The sequence below is a fragment of the Chanodichthys erythropterus genome, chromosome 16, assembly GCF_024489055.1.
Source record: "Chanodichthys erythropterus isolate Z2021 chromosome 16, ASM2448905v1, whole genome shotgun sequence".
Classification (NCBI taxonomy): Eukaryota; Metazoa; Chordata; class Actinopteri; order Cypriniformes; family Xenocyprididae; genus Chanodichthys; species Chanodichthys erythropterus.
The window spans coordinates 20,135,720-20,149,664 of NC_090236.1; the positions used below are offsets into that span (position 1 = coordinate 20,135,720).

Below are 13,945 nucleotides of genomic sequence, written 5' to 3' on the forward strand. Positions count from 1 at the left end.
GACATTCCTCAGCAGTCGGAAAAGCTGCCAAGAGTATAAAAGGACTTCAAAAAGTAAAAACATGCTAAATATTGCATTCGGAAATTCTGTTCAGAGGTGTCCCATGTGATTTTTATCACATCTGCAATCTCACATCTCACCCTGTCATGGACAGCACAGATCCAGGGAACACAGTGATATCAACAGAATGATTTGATTCCAGTTGGTTTACTTGCCACATGTTTTAGGTTAACCTGTTCAAACATCTGCATCTGTTCCACAGCAGTCAAACAGACGTGTCCACCAGAGAAGTTTGACTGTGGAGGGAAGTGTGTGTCGCTGTCCTGGCGGTGTGACGGAGAAAGAGACTGCGAAAACGGTGAAGATGAAGCAGATTGTGCAGCAGGTGAGTCTGCTCTCTTTCTGTCAGACTATGTGTTTGATTCTCTGCAGGGAGTTTTGTTCAAGGCTGAGGTAATACTTTGAACTGACTTTCATCCCAATGCTGTGGACCTGCTTCAGTCATGGCTCTAAAAAGCACAAAGAGAAGACTGTTTATTTCCTGAGCCCTCTGTTGTCTTGTTAAGTTTATGTTCTGTCTTTTATTGAAACTGGACAAGTACGTGTTGATTGAGACAACACGTAGTACTACACAGTAATAGCTGAGTGTCAATTACAGCATTGCAATAAAGTTAGGTCTGCGGTTCCTTTTGTGTAATTGTTCTATTTACAACGTGTTTTGCATTGTAATCAATCATCGACATGTCTGTTGTGCATGTGAATGTAATAGTGAGACATTTAGGTCAGTCTACAGGCCAGTCAGTGACAGTACGAATGAGTTTTAAACAGTCTGGACAGAAAGATTGTACATTTAGATTTTTTAAACTTGGTAACTTTTATGGCACTTGCTATGTGAACACACACACACTTGTATATGTGGTTTACGGGGACTCTCCATAGGTGTAATGGTTTTTATACGGAGCTGCCCATCACAGAAAAATTTTGGCATTTTTTGAATATCGTAAAAATGGTTTAGCCATTTGATTAACATTTCCTATTACTTCCAAATATTATTGAACTAAAATGTAGTTCATTGATTTCATTAAAAAACAGTAAGTTTTGACTGATGAACAGTAAAAGTGCGAACCCCCCCCCATTGAACAATAGGCCTACCAGTTATTTGACACAAGCTTCATAACTGAAGAGAAAAACATCCTCTATAATTTGAGAGTATTTTGAATTTGCTTGATGTTGTGCCACAAGATGTACACCACAAGTAAGCGATGTGACAAACTGCAATGTTCTCATAATCAAGGTGCAGACAGTGTGTAAGCAAGAGTTAATTCTGCAGTGAGGACAGCTTAATTTATTGTATCTGGAGTGTTTGTGAGAGTTCAGGCAGTGAACTCTCTGAACTACAGAGCTCTAGCAGTCGCGTGAAACTTTGTGAACAGCTTCAGTGATTATTATGAGATGAGTGTTCCAGTACTGCCACTCACATTCTGCATAATTTATGCAGCATTTGAATGACAGTTTTGCTTGTCAAGCTGCTAAAAGAGTAAAAGTGAATTGTGCCTTGCTACACAATTAGTACACAAGTACTAACAATTATAATTTTTGTCTTAATCACGCTGCCCTAGTTTTTTGTGTTAGTCAGTAGATGTCAAGTGGTGTTTATCTTGTATTTATGTTTAGAATGTATAAACTGCATTGCATTATATAGCAATATATCAAACCAAGTGACATTTATTTGAACAAAAAGAAGTTTGATGTTGGTTGTGAAGGGTAAAATGATATGGCGCATCTCAGTGAGCTCACTAGCTGTCTAGGTCACGAACCAGTAGGTTATATCATGTATACAAATTCAGGCACTGGTAAGGACTGTGAGGACCCTGACTCACTACACATTGCAACACTGATGACTCTGTTTCTGGAGACATAACAACATCCTCATTGTACAACATCACTACTGGTATTTATGAACAACAGCAGAACTGAAATCTTTATTGAGAGGGAGAATAGACATGAAAATGCACTATCCAAACTTAAATGATTAGAATTCAAGAATGCTTTGGAGTACAGACCTAAGTTTGATCTTGTTTTAAAGGTGCCCTAGATTCAAAAATTGAATTTATGTCGGCATAGTTGAATAACAGGAGTTTAGTACATGGAAATGAGATACAGTGAGTTTCAAACTCCATTGTTTCCTTCTTCTTATATAAATCTCATTTGTTTAAACGACCTCCAAAGAACAGGCGAATCTCAACACAATCTCAAATATTAATCTCAACACAGACTGTTACATAACAGTCGGGATCATTAATGTGTACGCCCCCAATATTTGCATATGCCAGCCCATGTTCAATGCATTACACAAGGGCAGAACGTCTGGATCTGTGCACAGCTGAATCAACAGACTAGGTAAGCAAGCAAGAACAATAGCGAAAAATGGCAGATGGAGCAATAATAACTGACATGATCCATGATAACATGATATTTTTAGTGATATTTGTAAATTGTCTTTCTAAATGTTTCGTTAGCATGTTGCTAATGTACTGTTAAATGTGGTTAAAGTTACCATCGTTTATTACTGTAACACAGAGACAAGAGAGCCGTCACTATTTTCATTTTTAAACACTTGCAGTCTGTATAATTCATAAACACAACTTCATTCTTTATAAATCTCTCTAGCAGTGTAGCATTAGCCCGTTAGCCACGGAGCACTATCAAACTCATTCATAAACAAATGTAAACATCCAAATAAATACTATACTCACAGGAATCGATGTATGCATGATGAACACTTTGTAAAGATCCATTTGAGGGTTATATTAGCTGTGTGAACTTTGTGTTTGCTGTTTAAGGCAGTTGAGAGCTCGCGGGGGCGGGGGAGCGGGAGATTTTTTTTTTTTAATTAATTAAAAAAAATCTTATATTACATCTTTTGAAAAGGCACCTCTAGGGCACCTTTAAAGAAGACACACAGCAGTGTACAAATGTACAAATGTACTGTACTAAACATTTTATATAATATTTATATTTTATCAAACATATGTGACTCTAAAATTGCTATCAAATGAACGCCATATGTCTAACCAAGTTATTTTACAAATTTGAAGTTGATATCACAAAATTTGAAGTTCCTATGAGATTTTGTTTAAGCACGGTACTAACAACACATATCTATCACAAAACAGTTGCCAAATATGGAACTGTGAGACTCAGAACTTTCCAATGATATGTGTTTTTTCAAGATTAGAAAAGGTTTTGACTATAAAGTAGTTAAAATAAATATTGTAATATGAAACCTGCCACCACTAAGGGAGGTGCTCGCTAAAAAAATTAAAGTACTGTTTCCATGCAATGCAACATCCGATTTCAAAACGGTTTTCACAGACTGAATATTGAGTTTGTAAGCTTTCTGAGCATAGTGAACATAGTGAGTGTCAATTCTCCCTGGTTTTCACAGTGCGTTGTGGGACTTTTTTGGGGGCAAACAGGTAGTCGGATTTCTGTCTCCCTGATCAGTGCCCTGACTTTTGAACTGGGGAGCTGACTGAGATGAATCCATAGATGTTTAATGAAGTCAAAAAGTCTGGTTGGTGGATCATGTACAGTAATAGTTAATGTGATGTACTGCACCTGTGGTTACTCTGCTAAAACACCTGTGTGAACTCATGAAATTGCTTTAATGCAAAAATGACTCAAAGTCAAGCTAGTTCTATGAAATAATGCAATATTATTTGTTTGAAGATGCAGTTTTAATTATCTAATGCATTTATTCATTTTAAGTGTGGCGTAGGTGTCCAGAAACTCTTTGTGTCACTTTGTATGAATGTCATAGGGTGTGGTACCAAGTAATTATTCTGAAGAAGAAGCAGAGCCGGCAAAAAATATGTCCTTGACATCTTCGCCCAAGGTTTTCTTGATAAATTGTCTAGGCTCTTGGGTATTGATGTTAGTGGCAGGGCTCATACTCATGTGTCATTCTCATTGAATGTTTCAACACTTCTTGTGGGAGGTGCTTGAGCTCTGCTTATTAAACATGGTTGTTTTACCTCAGCCAATCAGGTGTCTTCACAGACTTCCACTGTGAATCTTGCTGCCCTACTTTTAAGAAGCTGTGAAAATTGACTCTTTCTCTATCTTCCTTTCCCCTTGCTCTGCCTAATAGTATATCTCCACTGTCTGTTTCATTAATGGCTTCTCACACTCCCTCATTTTCCACAATCTCTTTCTCTCCTTCCAGTTCTGCCTGTTAAAATAAAGGTAGATGGTAAAATATGATAATTTTGAGCTACTCATTTTATAAACCACATATTTTCCCACTTATAATAATAATAATCATAATGATATTTATAATTAATATTATTAAATATAATATAATAATATATAATATAATAATAAATGACCAAATAAAAAAAAAATGTTTGGTTTAAATTTACCATATACACTGCCCATCCAAAATAATAATAATAATATTAATAATTTGCTGTATGGATTTAAATAGGCAAATGCTTAATCTGTGAGTGGATCATTATTGCAGTGATTATTTTGTTTCTAGCAGGTTACATGTTTGGAAAAAGTCCTTCTTACCCTAATTAATGGAGCGTGTATTTCTTAAACAACCATGCAGAAAGAATGACAATGTCAAGATTCATCATGTTGGTTGGGAGGGAGCATGAAGAATCATTTTCACACATGAATTGGCTCCTCTGAGTCCAGGCCTTAAATTCATTGAAAGTTTTGGGATGTGCTGGAATAGTCTTTACAGAGTGCTCGACTCTTTCCTTGTCAATACAAGATCTTGACCAAAAAGTTGATGCACCTCTTCATGGAAATAACATAACGACATTTATTTCCATCAAGAGGTGCATCAATTTCTGGTGTCTTCCCACATGGTTGTTTAGGAAATGAAAAGCTACACTCTCCATCAATTAGGTTTAGAAGAACTGATGCCAAGCATATAACATACTAGAAACATAATAATCACTGCAATAATGATCCCTTAACCATTTGCCTGTTTAAATCCAAACAGCAACTTTTTTTGGCCGGGCAGTGTATATAGTAACTACATTAGTTCAAATGAACTATGAAAAATACTAAAATATTTGTTCATCTCTGTTAATTTCATCATAAGTTGTATCTGTTAATATTATTTAATGGACCTGAGTTGACATGAACTAACAATGAACAGTTGTATTTTTATTACCTAAAGTTAACAAAGATTAATAAATTCTGTAACAACTGTATTGCTTAGTTAATGTTATCGAAATAATTATATTATCATAGAAATAAAAGTTATTTCAATTATGATTACAGCCCAGCTTTTATTTAAAGGCCAATTCACACCGCCCCGACGACGGCCAAAAAACGCCAACAAACTCGTCTGTTGGAGTTTGTTGGTTTGGTGTGATACCCCTGTTGGCCGTTGTTGGCCGTTGTTGGCATTGGTCGGAGTTGGTTCCCTTTCATGGGAACATCGACGCTGCGTAGTCGCTTTGGGAACGCCTCTGCGCGTTTTGTCTTGAAGCACTCGTGAAATCGAACCAATAGTGTGACGGGACGTCAGTGCGGGTGACGTCACGGACCAGGAAACTATAAAGCACTCCTGAGAACAAAGAACGCCAGCTTCTGTGTCTTCAGCAGCGCTCTGTGTTTTCGTGTGTCTTATTTGGTGTTGTCTGTCATTTACATATACAGAAACGATCTCTTTTGTTTGAGAACAAGAGTATCAGTATTACACCACATATATATGTATATAAAAGACACTATAATGGCGAGCAAACGGCATCAGACCGTGTGCTTCTCCCTACCTTCATTACTTCACGGGTGGGGATACACACGAGCTCTGTGTTGTTTGTCCGGGAGCGGAGCATGCCCAGGCGGCCCTCGAGGGGGTTGTTTGCGAGCATTGTAATATAAAACCTCTCCACTCCCGCCGGGCGCTCTTTGAGGAGGGCGCCGCGGCTCGCGTTCTTCGTGGTCGGATCCCGCATCTGCCGAGGCAGACAGGCGGTTCAGATCATGGGGTTCGCAGATGAATTTGGCAGAGGGGTTAGAGACGGGCGCTGCCCTTTCTCTGCCCTTACCTGCCAGGTTCAGTGCCTCTCCCAGGTGGAAGCACGCTCTGCGGTTTCTTCCTCCGGGCTGAGGCACCGGTACACATGTCCAGCTCTGAGGAGGTGGATATTGTGATATTGATTTGAGGACTCGCCACCTCACACACATATCGTGTTTCAAAATCACACGTTTATTATTCTAACATCAGAAACAAATCAGTTGTGTTTGAAAGCCATGATTATTTTGTTAATCTGAAATATTCAGACCGTGATAGACTTGTCTGATTATTTTCTCGATTTAACTGAGAAGTTAAATATCTTTCTGAATTTGTCAACTTACAAATATTGAAGATATATTTATATATATAAAGAAAGTGAACAGCAGTTTTGAGTGCTATACTACAAAGCGAGTAGGGATGCACACGCTGAGAGTGGAGCATGCACGTCAGTTCACAGCTGACAGTGTTCATTCATAAAAATGTCCCGAAGTGTAAAGAGAAGTATGCACTAGCGGGAGTTTTTAGCTCCACTCCTGTTGGCTTTATTCTCGAGGGAATAAAAGTCCAACGCAAGGCTCGAATCTCGCGTTTGCCGCGGCAGCGCGCAGATTAAGTCTGCAATGAAGAATATATAGCTCGGATCTCGCGTTTGCCGAGGCAGCGCGCAGATTAAGTCTGCAATAAAGAATATACGGCTCGGATCTCGCGTTTGCCGAGGCTGCGCATAGATATCGTGCCCGTAATATATAGCCGATTATATATAAAATGTTTATATATATTTGGAGGGAACTGAGTAGACGGGAGTTCCCTTTCTCTTTTTCCCTATAATATCTTGCAAACTATTACGAGCTATAATTCTTTTTGTATTCCAATATATTCAGCCTGTCTTTTTGACTGTTTGTTTTTGGCTGCATTTAATTTAAGGATTAAATGAAATATTGAATACATTAAATTCTGAGGAATTTAAAAGAAGAGAGGCCGGTCTGCCAACCCTGCCACCTCGTGTGCTTCAGGGTGCAGCGGTTTCCAGTGATCCTCTAAGAAGAGGAGGGTCATAGAGTGGTCAGTTCAGTTGTTCCTTGCCGGTTCGCCGTTTCAGGGCACTGAAAAAAAAAAAAAAAAGTGTCGTCACCCGTGCTCCCCCGCAGAAAGCTTGGGGACCGGGACAGGCAACACAGCTGAAGTCTTTGTGGGGTAAGACAGATCTGCGGACTGTTATCACCAAGAAGACTTCGAAAAGGTCCTGACGCCAGTGGCATAGGACATTCGAGGGTAGCCCCTTTCCGAAGAGGGTTCTTTACCACACTATATGGTATCCGCCCCTCCTCGGTGCCCTCAGGGGGCCGTTCTGCCAACCCTGCCACCTCGTGTGCTTCAGGGTGCAGCGGTCTCCACTGACCCTCTGAGGAGGGCCGGTCGACATTTGATTCGGTTGTTCCCTGCCGGTTCGCCGCTTAAGGGCGCCGAGTCAAATGTTCAAAAAAACAAACAAAACAAAACAAAAAAAAAAAAACACCAGAGACCAGTCATGAGAGACTGGTTCCCTTAGTAGATTTCTGGTAGAATGGAAACTTCTTCCAAGTATTTCTCAATGGGTACTGCTCACAAAGAAAGGGTTACAGAATTCGGGTCTCGCCCGCCCCAATTTAACAGGGTCTTCCCTACAGTGGTGGACCCCTTGCAGTCTCTGGTATTGGAACACATAGTTCTGACGCTCTTGCAAAAAGGAGCTATAGAAGGGTTTCTCCTCCCAGCAAGCTGTCAGGGTTTTACAGTCTGTACTTTGTTCCAAAGAGGGTTGGAGGGTACTTTCATGTATCCATCCATCCTCAGCACAGGAGGTTCCTCAGATTTGCTTTCGGGGGCGAAGCTTACCAATACAGGGTTCTTCCTTTCTGCCTAGCTTTCACCCCACACCTTCACAAAATGCGTGGATGCAGCTCTGGCTCCTCTGAGACTCCAGGGCATTCGCGTGTTGAATTATATCAACAATTGGTTGAATTTAGCTCAGTTTGAGCATATGGCAGTCCAACATTGAGATGTTGTTCTGTCTCACATCAGAAGGCTAGGGCTGAGAATTAATGCCAAGAAGAGTGTGCTTCTTCCAGCTTAAACTACCAACGATCTAGGGGTAGTCTGGGATTCCATCACGATGCAGGCACATCTGTCTCCTGCTCTGGTGCGTTCCATTCTCTCGGCCGTGAATGGGGTGAAATTAGGCCAGTCACACACTGCAAAACAGTTTCAGAGACTGTTGGGTCTTATGGCAGCTGCGTCCAATGTGATACCTTTTGGCCTGCTGCACATGAGACCCTTACAGTGGTGGCTCAGGACCAAGGGGTTTTCTCTGAGAAGAAATCCTTTTCGCATGATTAAGGTCACGCGGCAATGCCTTCGTGCCTTAGTCATGTGGAAGAAGCCTTGGTTCCTGTCCCAGGGACCTGTGTTGGGGGCTCATTGTCGTCGTGTAATGCTAACGACGGATGCTTCCCTCACAGGCTGGGGGGGCGATCATGAGTGGTCGCTCGGCTCAGGGTCTTTGGGAGGACCATCTACTTTCCTGACACATAAATCATCTGGAAATGATGGCGGTATTTCGAGTACTCAAATACTTCCTCCCACACCCGAGGGGCCATCAAAATGTGGGGGCAGACATCCTGTTGAGGCAGGGGCCGAGGCCCGGGGAATGGAGTCTCCACCCTGAGGTGGTGGAGCTCATTTGAGAACTTCGGTCGTGCAGAAGTTGACCTATTTGCTTCGAAAGAACATCTCTTTGCCCACTGTGGTGCTCTCTGACTAATCCACCCCTCTGGGGTTGGATGCCATGGTGCAGACGTGGCCGAGGTTACGTCTGTACACACTTTTCCCCGATCGCTCTGTTCCCAGGAGTTCTGGAGAGGGTTTGCCTAGAGAGGGTCTATCTCATACTGATAGCCCCATTAAGGCCAACCCGAGTTTGATTTGCAGACCTAGTGTCTCTTCTAGACGGCTCCCCCGTGGAGATCCCCATCAGACAGGACTTTCTGTCTCAAGCGGGCGGCATGGTAATTTACCCCCGCCTGGAGTTGTGGAAACTCTGAGCTTGGCCTCTGAGGGGGCTAGGCTCATAGAATCCGGTCTCCCAACTGAGGTTGTCGAGACCATACTCCACTCCAGAGCTCCTTCCACGAGAAAGCTATACAGACAAATAAATGGAAGTTGGTTTCTACTTGCTGTAGACAACGTCAGCTGGACCTGTTCCACTCTTCTATCAGTCTTGTGCTGCAATTTCTCCAAGTATAAAACTTGGATGGTTTATCTCCTTCTACCTTGAAGGTTTATATAGTGGCTATTTCCACTTATCATGCTCTGTTTGGGGACTCTTCTGTGGAAGAGACCCCTATTTATACGCTTTCTCTGTGGTACCCAGAGGCTGAGGCCTTCTGTGCGTACAACACTCCGGCCTGGGACTGGGCTATTGTGTTGGAAGGGTTAGCTGAGGCTCCCTTTGAACCATTAGAGGAGGTGTCTGGAAGATTCCTCTCAAAGCTGTCCACCTGTTGGCAATTTCATCTCTCAAAAGAATTGGAGATCTTCAAGCACTTTCGGTTGCTCCCTCATGTTTGGAATTTGCGCCTGGTATGTTCAGGGCTTTCCTTCATCCTAGACCTGGTTATAAATCCAAGGTCCCCACCAACGTCCCAGGACCGATTGTACTGCAGGCCTTTTGTCCTCCTCCTTTGATTAATCCGGATCAGGAAGAATGAGCAAGTGGGTGGTTGAGGCCATCTCTCTTGCCTATGAGTCATACGGGCAGCCTTCACCTTTGGCTGTCCGGGCACACTCTACTAGGGGTATGGCTGCCTCAAAGGCTTTGATCTCGGGGGTTCCCATTAACGAGATATGTGATGCGGCTGGGTGGTCATCTCAGCATACCTTCATTAGGTTGTATAACCTTGTTTTGGGCTCCACTCCAGGGTCCTCGGTGCTCTCGTCGTAAGATAACAGACAGGCACTTGGTCTTATGGCCTAGTTGGGATAGCGTTCCCAAAGCGACTACGCAGCGTCGATGTTCCCATGAAAGGGAACGTCTCGGGTTACGTCTGTAACCCTGGTTCCCTGAATAAGGGAACGAGACGCTGCGTAGCTTAGCCATACTCCCTGCACGCCTGTGAGCGTCTGCTTCATCCATATCAGAAGCTGGCGTTCTTTGTTCTCAGGAGTGCTTTATAGTTTCCTGGTCCGTGACGTCACCCGCACTGACGTCCCGTCACACTATTGGTTCGATTTCACGAGTGCTTCAAGACAAAACGCGCAGAGGCGTTCCCAAAGCGACTACGCAGCGTCTCGTTCCCTTATTCAGGGAACCAGGGTTACAGACGTAACCCGAGACGTTTTCACCCGACTGAACATGTTTAATTGGCGTTTGTTTGGTCGTGGAATGTCTGCGCGGTGTGAACAGTTTTCCAACAAACGGCAACAAACTCTGACGAACCGTTGCCATGACGATGAGGCAAGTCCCCTGCATAGACAGCTGTTTGATCGCGCCCGCGCCTCACGCACACTCAACAGAGTACTGGAAACATGACATCGCAGCTTGTTCGTTATAAAAAATAAAGTACAGTTAAAAATAAAAATATACAAAATGTACAATAGTCCATAGTGCAATCCGTGCCATTCAGCAAGAGCAGCTGCTCCACTTCACCGAAAGAGAGAGGTAACGACATTATAACCACCATGAGAGCAGCGCAGGTTTACCTTCAGTTTCGTTTTTTAATAATTCGTTTTGGCTTGTTTAGCTACATGGTTTTATATGCTTATGGGTCTCGTTAATAAAAAGGGTCGCGGTAAAAAAAGTTTAAAAACCGGTGTATACCAACCGCACCAAGATAGGTTACGATCAGATCGATGGCTACAGCGCTTTGGATTTCAGGTTAGTATTTTTGTTTTGCCTCAAAACTTTAATACAATGAAAATATATATGATACTATATTATTAATGTAATAAACTTGCCTGACAACTTGTTAACATGGTTACACGTATGTAGTTGTGGAATTTTCCCAGTCAGACGTCACTCGTTGGTTCGGTATTTGTTTGTTGGTGTGAACATGACAGTTTTTTCTCATAGAATTCTAAATCCAACGGCCATCTTGTTCGTCGGCGTTTGTTGGTGTTTGTTGGCGTTTGTCGGTGCGGTGTGAATTGGCCTTAAGTGGTCTTCGAAGGTATGCAATCCAGGGTGTATTTTCGGTAGTTATCTTTAGTTTATATAATTTAATATTTCATATCTGCCTGTGTTTTGAAAAATTTGTTGTCTAGCTCATTTCTGACTATGATTTGATCCACCTTTTAATTGTAATTAACCTGCAGGTCATTCTGTGGACACACTGTGAGGAAGCATTACTGTGTCAACACTGCCATTTTAAAGTCCTTTACAGAAATAAAGATATAAATAAAGGTTTATTTTATGATTAGATTCAGATTTAGTTTAAATAATGTAGCAAATTGAAATCTCAAAGTGCTTCAGATCCTCCTTTGTTGCATGTCAGTCCATCTGAAACATTAAAAACTCTTGCAGTGTCACAAGATATAAATCACAATGTTAATTGCCCTATTAAGAGCAAATGAAAGAGCCTCCAACCATTTTTTCACTCTGGGAGGTGGGAGATGATAATTCATATGTGTTAAAAGACCTGGCGAAACACAAAGACTAAGATGCATAATTAATCATTATGCATCTTCTGTAAGCAGCCATAAAGAAATTTTGGATGGATAAGCTTGCATGGTTGCATGTTTTCCAGATTATTTTTTTTATCAGTCAGTGTTTTATTCAGCCGTCCTCATCAACGGTTCAAGTCTTGGCAGCATTGAGCCGTTCTTTCCTTCTATAGAGGTAATCATGATTCTATTTTCATCAAGCTATAAACTGAGAGCCCAGTCATTCTCTCACTGCTCAGACTCCTGATCAGTACATCCGTGCCAATGTCACAGTATCGAGCCAGGAGAACGGGAGCCCTGGCTCGAAGTGATATTTCACCTGGGTCTGATGATAATTGATTTCCTGCCTTGCTATGCGAGGTCTGTGCAGTGTAATACACCTCTAATTATCCACTGCCGAAGGCCTCATAACTTGAATCTACTGTAATGATGCTCAGACAGGATATGTCTCAATGCACTCCCATAAAGCACTCACTGAATGTGTACGTTTCTCAGTAATGCAATTCCTGTTGTTTTGACCTATAGTACCATTGTTAGTAATAGTTAGTAACAATAATTTCCCAGCATTTTTTTTTTGTGTTGATTCTATCTCATGTATGCTATTTTAACTTTTTGTCTGTTCGATATGAGCAACAGTTTGATTGTTTAATCAAAATGAATGCTGTTGGAGGGCGCTTTTTTCATAAAGAGGCTCAAAGAGGTTTTTGTTCGCTTTTAAATTTTGAGTTCATGCACTATGGAGGATCTGTGTATTTGGATAGTTTTACAGAATTTTTTCAATTACACAATTCTACAGAAATGATCAAACATATGGTAAAACATTTTTTATGGTTGTTAGGGGGGAAATGGAATTAAATATGGTACAATATGGATCTCTAAATAAATCAAATTATTTATATGTGAGGTGAGTGAGTGAGTGAGTGAGTGAGTGAGTGAGTGAGTTAGTTAGTTACGGAGCCCCACATATGACATGCAGGAAAAAAATAGTAGGCTAAATCATGCGCATGCTTTACTAAGTCATTCCCTCGATTTGTAAATCGTGCGCACAATTTAGCAAATCGAGGGAACAAATTAGTTAATCGTGTGTACGATTTACTTTTTTCTCCTGCGTGTCATGTCTGGGGCTCCGTAGTTAGTTGACTTGAGTTTAATCGTTTTTCCAAAAGACATGAACTTTGTACAGTCTTTGGAGGTCTTGGTTATTAGAAGAGAAAATTCTGGAGGCAGAGAAGTGCAAAACAAATCACAGCAAACAGTGCAAATCTAAAAACAAAATTACAAGTCAGAAAACACTGCATAACTGAAAACAAAATAACATTCAGAAAACGCATTGAAAAATTAAGACAAAGTGGACAACGTACACAATGGCAATATGTTTACTGGCACAAGGGCAGGACAACCTGTCAATCACATGACATCACGGCAATAGCAAACCACAACCATCAACAACACTAACCAATTTCACATGGACAAAATCAAGTCCTGCCCTACATTTGTACTTGTTTGTGAAGACGTTTAGGGCTAGACGATTAATCATAAAGTAATCGAAACCAATATTTAGAACCTATTACCGACGTGATTTTCCCATTAAGAAATGTTACAACCCGTAGACACATTGACTGCTGTTAAGTTGGAGCACTCTTTCATTAGGAAAAAAATATTCCACCTTTAATAGTCAAGCATATTTACAGCACAAACCTTGTCAGTGAACTATGAGGGCAAAACAAAAACAAAATAAATGTAAAATTACAAATTAATCAAGGTCAAATGTTCAATTAATTTAGATTTTGATTTTAGGTCATAATCATCCAGCCCTAGTCTGTGGTAAACATCCTTATTTAGCAACTTCTTAACAACTTACATTTTCAAAGAAAAAGAAAAAACCTGCTTCAAAATTTGCATTTGAGGTATGACTTTGATATAACAGATATTGAAAATCCAGAAGAAGAAAAAAAAACACAAAGGAACCTATGGTTTGAATGTCAATTGTCTCCTGGCTTTTCAGGCTACAAACTGTATGTTATGCTATGTGATGCGTCACACACACATTGAGTAGGAGGTGCTAAAGGTTACTGGTCTCTGACCTATTTCTGATCATTATTATTTTGTCATCATTCAATATCCTTCATATCCCTCGATGTACATAAATTAGACTTACATGCACTGTAACAGAAAAACGCTCCCTTCCTCCTCAGATACTTCCTAATC

General features: G+C 41.1%; 1 protein-coding gene across 3 annotated transcripts in view; it reads left to right on the forward strand.

Moving 5' to 3' along the window:
• The window catches only part of LOC137002630 (low-density lipoprotein receptor-related protein 8-like), a 124,881-nt gene that overhangs the window by 56,928 nt on the left and 54,008 nt on the right, over positions 1 to 13,945 (forward strand). For all 3 annotated transcript variants that reach the window (XM_067362393.1, XM_067362394.1, XM_067362395.1), the window contains one exon: positions 263 to 385. In XM_067362393.1, the coding sequence (XP_067218494.1) occupies positions 263 to 385 (123 nt within the window). The remainder of the gene's footprint in view (positions 1 to 262; positions 386 to 13,945) is intronic.